Source organism: Ranitomeya variabilis, chromosome 6 (genome assembly GCF_051348905.1).
Source record: "Ranitomeya variabilis isolate aRanVar5 chromosome 6, aRanVar5.hap1, whole genome shotgun sequence".
Taxonomy (NCBI): domain Eukaryota; kingdom Metazoa; phylum Chordata; class Amphibia; order Anura; family Dendrobatidae; genus Ranitomeya; species Ranitomeya variabilis.
In genome coordinates, this window is record NC_135237.1 from 31,759,498 (window position 1) to 31,766,714 (window position 7,217).

The 7,217-nt window shown below is 50.3% G+C and overlaps 1 protein-coding gene across 1 annotated transcript in view; it reads left to right on the plus strand.

Moving 5' to 3' along the window:
* The first annotated feature begins 405 nt into the window (after positions 1 to 405).
* The window catches only part of CASD1 (CAS1 domain sialic acid O acetyltransferase 1), a 32,037-nt gene continuing 25,225 nt past the window's right edge, over positions 406 to 7,217 (plus strand). Inside the window, exons 1-6 of the mRNA XM_077268164.1 lie at positions 406 to 856; positions 2,394 to 2,835; positions 4,774 to 4,870; positions 5,581 to 5,701; positions 6,219 to 6,263; positions 6,915 to 6,977. Coding sequence (XP_077124279.1) covers positions 2,412 to 2,835; positions 4,774 to 4,870; positions 5,581 to 5,701; positions 6,219 to 6,263; positions 6,915 to 6,977 — 750 coding nt within the window. The 5' untranslated portion in view covers positions 406 to 856; positions 2,394 to 2,411. The remainder of the gene's footprint in view (positions 857 to 2,393; positions 2,836 to 4,773; positions 4,871 to 5,580; positions 5,702 to 6,218; positions 6,264 to 6,914; positions 6,978 to 7,217) is intronic.

Sequence of the window (7,217 nt, forward strand, 5' to 3'; positions counted from 1 at the left end):
GCATGCACTTCTTGTCTAGGTAACTGACCACCTCTGCTAGATTTCAGTGGTGGTCGGTAACGTAGGCGACAAACAGTAAAGTATAACATTAAAAAATCCCTGTGTTCTTCTTGAGGCAAATTGCTTCTTGTTTTTCCAAGCATTTTTGCAATTTTACCCATTTATGATAATGAGACAACCTCTTTAAATGGTTAATCTGGGAGGGTGTTGTACTAAGGAGAGCCACTTTAATGGTCTGTCAAATGGATGAGTCATAAAATCCTAAAAAATTACTTGTGCCGCATACAATACAGAGAGTGCAGCTGGGGATCAGGAAGTGTGCGGAGGTGGCCCCGTTGCCTTTATCACCGAGTGCAGGGATCAGAGATTCCTCAGGTCAATGTCTTATTCTGCAGCAGGTGAGAAGCGGACGATCTCGCCCAGCAGGTTCTGGGCGTCATTCTCCACCCCGTCATCTGTGAACGGGTCACACCGGAGGCGGCTCATTATCCCGACAGCCAAGAAACCTAAAAACTCTGCAGAACTCACAGCAAGAAAGTTCCGGAGATCTGCGGCCAAAATCCATAACTGCCACCCGGACAGACGTCGCTGATCTGCAGCCTCGCCCTGGGACGGATATCGGGAGGACACGAAACAGAGGAAGAGACGAGGGGAGAACTCGGAGCAGATCCTGACGGTGTCCTGTGTGGGGCCGATCCCACCGGTGTGTACAGGCTGGAAGTGACAAGATGCAGTGACAGCAGTGTGCAGCCTGCGGTGTGACTAGAGGACCTGCTGGAGGCAGTGGGGGAAAGCTGGGACTCGTGTACTGTAATTATCGGTCACATTCTGAGGGCAACCGAGGGGCCACCACAAAGTGAGTGCAACCGACAGACTGCAACAGAGTGACCACCACAGAGCGCAACCGAGGGACAGTCACAGAGTGCGACCGGGGGACAGTCACAGAGCGCAACCGAGGGACAGTCACAGAGCGCAACCGAGGGACAGTCACAGAGCGCAACCGAGGGACAGTCACAGAGTGCAACCGAGGGACAGTCACAGAGCGCAACCGACAGACTGCAACACAGTGACCACCACAGAACGCAACCGAGGGACAGTCACAGAGCGCAACCGAGGGACAGTCACAGAGCGCAACCGGGGGACAGTCACAGAGCGCAACCGAGGGACAGTCACAGAGCGCAACCGAGGGACAGTCACAGAGCGCAACCGAGGGACAGTCACAGAGCGCAACCGAGGGACAGTCACAGAGCGCAACCGAGGGACAGTCACAGAGCGCAACCGAGGGACAGTCACAGAGCGCAACCGAGGGACAGTCACAGAGCGCAACCGAGGGACAGTCACAGAGCGCAACCGAGGGACAGTCACAGAGCGCAACCGAGGGACAGTCACAGAGTGCAACCGAGGGACAGTCACAGAGCGCAACCGACAGACTGCAACACAGTGACCACCACAGAACGCAACCGAGGGACAGTCACAGAGCGCAACCGAGGGACAGTCACAGAGCGCAACCGAGGGACAGTCACAGAGCGCAACCGGGGGACAGTCACAGAGCGCAACCGAGGGACAGTCACAGAGCGCAACCGAGGGACAGTCACAGAGCGCAACCGAGGGACAGTCACAGAGCGCAACCGAGGGACAGTCACAGAGCGCAACCGAGGGACAGTCACAGAGCGCAACCGAGGGACAGTCACAGAGCGCAACCGAGGGACAGTCACAGAGCGCAACCGAGGGACAGTCACAGAGCGCAACCGAGGGACAGTCACAGAGCGCAACCGAGGGACAGTCACAGAGCGCAACCGAGGGACAGTCACAGAGCGCAACCGAGGGACAGTCACAGAGTGCAACCGAGGGACAGTCACAGAGCGCAACCGACAGACTGCAACACAGTGACCACCACAGAACGCAACCGAGGGACAGTCACAGAGCGCAACCGAGGGACAGTCACAGAGCGCAACCGAGGGACAGTCACAGAGCGCAACCGAGGGACAGTCACAGAGCGCAACCGAGGGACAGTCACAGAGCGCAACCGAGGGACAGTCACAGAGTGCAACCGAGGGACAGTCACAGAGTGCAACCGAGGGACAGTCACAGAGCGCAACCGAGGGACAGTCAATAAGTGAGTGCAATCCACAGCCTGTATTATCCCAGAGACAGACAGAGAACAACCGAGACTACAACTGAGGGCACCGGACAGCCGGCACTAGAGCGAGCTGCTGCCTGTCTCTCACAGCTGTCTCTTTTATAGCGCTCCGTTATGTCTGTCAGCTGTTTCTCCCGTCCTTCACAGCTGTCTCTCTTATAGCGCTCCGTTATGTCTGTCAGCTGTTTCTCCCGTCCTTCTCAGCTGTCTCTCTTATACCGCTCCGTTTTGTCTCTGTCTCTCTCACTCGCAGTCGCTCTTTCCCGCCTCCATGTCTCTCGTGGACTCGGACTCCTCCGCTCACATGAAGAGCCGCAGCCCCGGACCCGACTCGCCGGATTCCCACAGGAAAAAGCGCAGCTCCGTCACCGAGACCCCTGACGACACCGAGCCGCTACTACCGCCGAGCTCCGGAGACCCCGCCCCCGCAGCAGACCCCGCCCACACACCGGCCTCTTCCAAGGCAGACCACACCCAGTCCTGCTTCCCGCTGCGCTACTGCTGCCCCCCAGCGGCCGGCGGCTCCATTGCACGCTGCTGTCATGGAGGAGCCAAGATGGCGGCCCTGGCCTACAACCTGGGCAAGCGGGAAATCAACCAGCACTTCAGTGTGAGGAACGCCAAGCTGCTGGCGCTGGGGGCCGCGCTGCTCGTCTCCGCCTGCCATGCCGTGTTCTGGGGATACTCGTCTCACGGTGAGTGCTGCTCCTCCATCATTCTCACCTTGTGCGGTGTCGTGACAGCTCCACCTGCTACTATCGTGACAGCTCTGCTCATATTGTGACAGGGGAACAAACCCTGCATCCTGCCCCTCCTGTCAGGTCAGTAGCCCCCTGTGCAGACATATATGGGGGTGTAATAAATGTCCGCCCCGGGGGCCGCTAACATCACCGTCTAACCATCGTCATTGTCGATAAAGTTGTCGTCATGTGACCTTCGCCAATAATTCGGATTGCAGGTCGTCGGCGATGCGGCGTCATGGCAACCGCTTTTTTCCTCGGTCACGTGACCCCGTCCGAAAACTCCGACCTGCGAGAATAGAAAACTCCAGATTTTACGCTTTTGGTCGCCGCACCTTTTCCCAAAACTGCAGCAAAAAGCCACCGAAACCTCGTCTCCGGCCCAGACCAGTAACCATGGCAACGTCAGAGCGCCGCGAAAAAAAAGAGACATCACACGGGCGCATCGCCGGAAAAAATACAGCTGTAAGCGGTCTCAGAAAACCACGACACGATTATTTATATATTTTTTATTTCTTTAAAATGAACATTGGAATACAAAACCCCAAAAAGGCAATGGTGGAGTTGTGGGTTTTTTTTTTTTTTCACACCATCTCTCCTCACATTTTAGTTTTTCTCCATTTTTCAGTCCATTTTGTGAAGTGACACAAGGGCTCAGCGGGAGGTAAAAAAACAAAAACAACAATGGCGCTGCTTGGGTGACGGGGTCGGGGGAGAGGACGCAGCAGGAAGGGGTTAAACTAGCGGCTCTAATGTTATAAATTGCTGAGGTCGTTATGGAGGAAGCGCAGCACGAACACCCGACCCGTTATGTGCAGCCACAACCTAGCGCCTCCTGTGAACACCGGGCAATTGTTCATTTTTGCTCTTTTGCTTTTCTCCTTTTTTTTTTTTTTTTTTCTTTTTTTTCCCAAAGATTCATATTTTTTATTTTGTAATTTTTCCTCCAATAATTTTCTGGGTGTAAAAATGTCCTGGTAATGATAACACGGCTCTCCCGGTAAACAGTTATGTCTAATCCTCGTCTCGGTCCCTGGTAGAGGGAGCATCAAGAATTTTCTGGCTAAATGGGCAGTTGTTTTTTTTGTTTTTTTTTAATATATATATATTTATTTTTTTTGTTATATTTTTAATTTATGGTAATTTAGGACCCCCTCTCCCGCCCACCTGTGTGTAGGATAATGTTTTGTAGTAGTGCACAATGCCTCTTTATATTTTCATCATGGAGTGTGCAGGAGTTGTCCAACTTTGGGGGACAATGTTTTTTTTTTTTCCTTCTTCTTGCATGTATTTTTTTTTTTTTTTTACTAAAAATCATTTTTGCCATAGGATTTCATAAGTTTTTTGCCCTTGTTGTCGTGTGTAGATTGTGTTGCGTTCTCTATTGCTGGCTGTAGAATGAGTTAATTGGGAATCATCGGTGAGCTGGTTCAGATGGGAGAGTTTTCCTTTTCTGAGCTTTCACCACAGAGAGCAGAAAATTGGAGTAATATTATGTACCATTTATCACTTGCAGCTCACGTATTCGAGCGGTCGCTTTGAGCAGCTGCACAGTTTTTGTTTAGTGATCAGGCAGAGCGCTTTGTCAACGTTCTGCCTGATCATAAAGAAACTGGTCAGTCAGATTCAGCTTTAAGAGTCGAGTGTGTATATAGAAGCCTGGAGTCGCCCTGGTTATGTCCTCTGCCGGCCATCTATGAAAGTTAGTCGTGTGGTTGTTTTAATTGGGGGGCCACATCCATTATAGGGAGTAGTGGAGCATTATTTTTGCAAGGATGTGGGAACATTTTTGCTGTATATCTGATGGTAACCGTGCAGAGCATTGTCCTCGCTGGGTGTGTGGCCGTCAGTGATGTAACGTGGCTGATATCCTCTTATGTTTCTTCTTACTAGGAGATGACACGTGCGGATTCCTCATATCCAGCGGCCGCTTCCTGGGGGAGAACGTATGGCAGCCGTATACCTGTATGATGCACAAATACAAGCCAAGGTATTGAAAGGGACAGAACCCTGACCCACCTCCCTGACCCACCCACAGGATCCACCATTCTCAATAGGTGATGTAACAGCTCACCTCCTCCTCCTCCTGTACAATGACTGATAACACCCCTATTTACAGTAGATAACACAGGATCCACCATTCACAATAGGTGATGTAACAGCTCACCTCCTCCTCCTGTACAATGACTGATAACATCTCTATATACACAGTAGATAACACAGGATCCACCATTCACAATAGGTGATGTAACAGCTCACCTCCTCCCCCTCCTGTACAATGACTGATAACACCTCTATATACAGTAGATAACACAGGATCACCATTCACAATATGTAATGTCACAGCTCACCTCCTCCTCCTGTACAATGACTGATAACACCTCTATATACAGTAGATAACACAGGATCACCATTCACAATATGTAATGTCACAGCTCACCTCCTCCTCCTGTACAATGACTGATAACCTCTATATAATAATAATAATAATCTTTATTTTTATATAGCGCTAACATATTACGCAGCGCTTTACAGTTTGCACACATTATCATCGCTGTCCCCGATTGGGCTCACAATCTAAATTCCCTATCAGTATGTCTACAGTAGATAACTCAGGATCCACCATTCACAACAGGTGATGTCACAGCTCACCTCCTCCTCCTCCTCCTCTAAACGCCCATTTTTGTATTTCTTTTGTAGCGATGCCAAAAGCTGCCTAAGAAACCAGCGTGTCACGTTTGTGGGAGACTCCCGCATCCGTCAGCTGTTCTTCACCTTTGTAAAGATCCTTAATCCACATGTCAAAGAGCAAGGAAACAAGGTTAGTGTGTGTTTGTGGGGATTGTGGCAGGATGTGGGCTGGCCGTTTGTCTGCGGCACCATGGACCGCGTTGTGCTCCCTCTTCGCGTCTGCTCATGTCTTTGCTTCTGACACTGATGTCCTCGGTCCCCCATGAGCACGGACAAGTGTCCTGAAGGTCCTGTTTCATGCAGATGTCGGCTGATGTCCCGGAGACCCCATCAAATACTATATTGCACTGTCGGCTGCTGCCTGGGAAACGTGTAGTCGGCTGTATAATCTGCATGTGTCAGACTTTGGGGCTGACAGGTCTGTGAGGTTTCAGGAGTGACAGGTACAGCTGGAATTAAAGGGGAGACCAAGTGCATTAATCATTGTAGGTGGGAAACTTTGTAATGCTGTTCTCACCGTATTCAAGATCTCTTGCTGTCACGGAATAGGGACAATGTAATTAAGTGCTAAGGGTGAAAACTCAGCATCACGCCTTGTCAGTCTAGGATTTATGACCCTTGGATGATCATCTTTCTTGTCTCCACAGCATGAGAACATACCGTTCCAGGACGACGACCATAACATCAGGGTGGTAAGTGGTTTCTTTTTCTACTAGCTCTAAATCCAAAATCAAAAGGGATCATCCATCCTAATGATAGGTGATCACTAGTGATGAGCGAGTGTGCTCATTACTCGAGATTTCCGAGCATGCTCGAGTGGTCTCCCGAGTATTTGGGGCGTGCTCGGAGATTATGTTTGAGTCGCCACAGCTGCATGATTTGCGGCTGCTAGACAGCCTGAATACATGTGGGGATTCCTTAACAAATAGGCAATCCCTGCATGTGTTCAGGCTGGCTAGAAGCCGCGAATCATGTAGCTGCGGCAACTCGAACAATCTCCGAGCATGCTCAAAATACTCAGAGAACACCCGAGCATGCTCGGAAATCTTGAGAAACGAGCACACTCGCTCATCACTAGTGATCACTTCTTAATCGGCATGTGTGTCACCACTCCTTTCTTTTTACATGGGACTGCTGAGTGCATTGAAGATGAATGGAGCGGTGATGGGCAAGTGTGGCCCTGTTTTTAGCGGAGTGACGCATATATATCACACATTTATGGTGTATCCTGTGGACGGAGAATGCTGCTTCCAATCGGTTAAAGCTTACCCCCCTGAAGATCGGCTTTTATGGCGACAGATTATGAAACTGTGACAAAACGGATGTTGATTTTTTCCTTCCAGGATTTCCTGTGGTATCCGGAGGTGAACGGCTCCATGAAACAATGCTTCCAGACTCTGATCGAGGTTCGTGCCGACACTTTCCTCTGTCTCTATTTTAGAAAGCGAAGTGATGACGACTTTTTGTGAGATCCTGGACCTCCCTGACAACGTCTGACCGACCTGAGCAATTCTATTAAAGTTTTACTAACTTTTTAAACAGCGGGTTCGCGTCACGTGGGGACGGGCGTCCATGTATACAAGTACAGATACTCAATAGTATTGATCAATAGTCCTATTGTTAGTGTGGGGGGACATATGACAAAT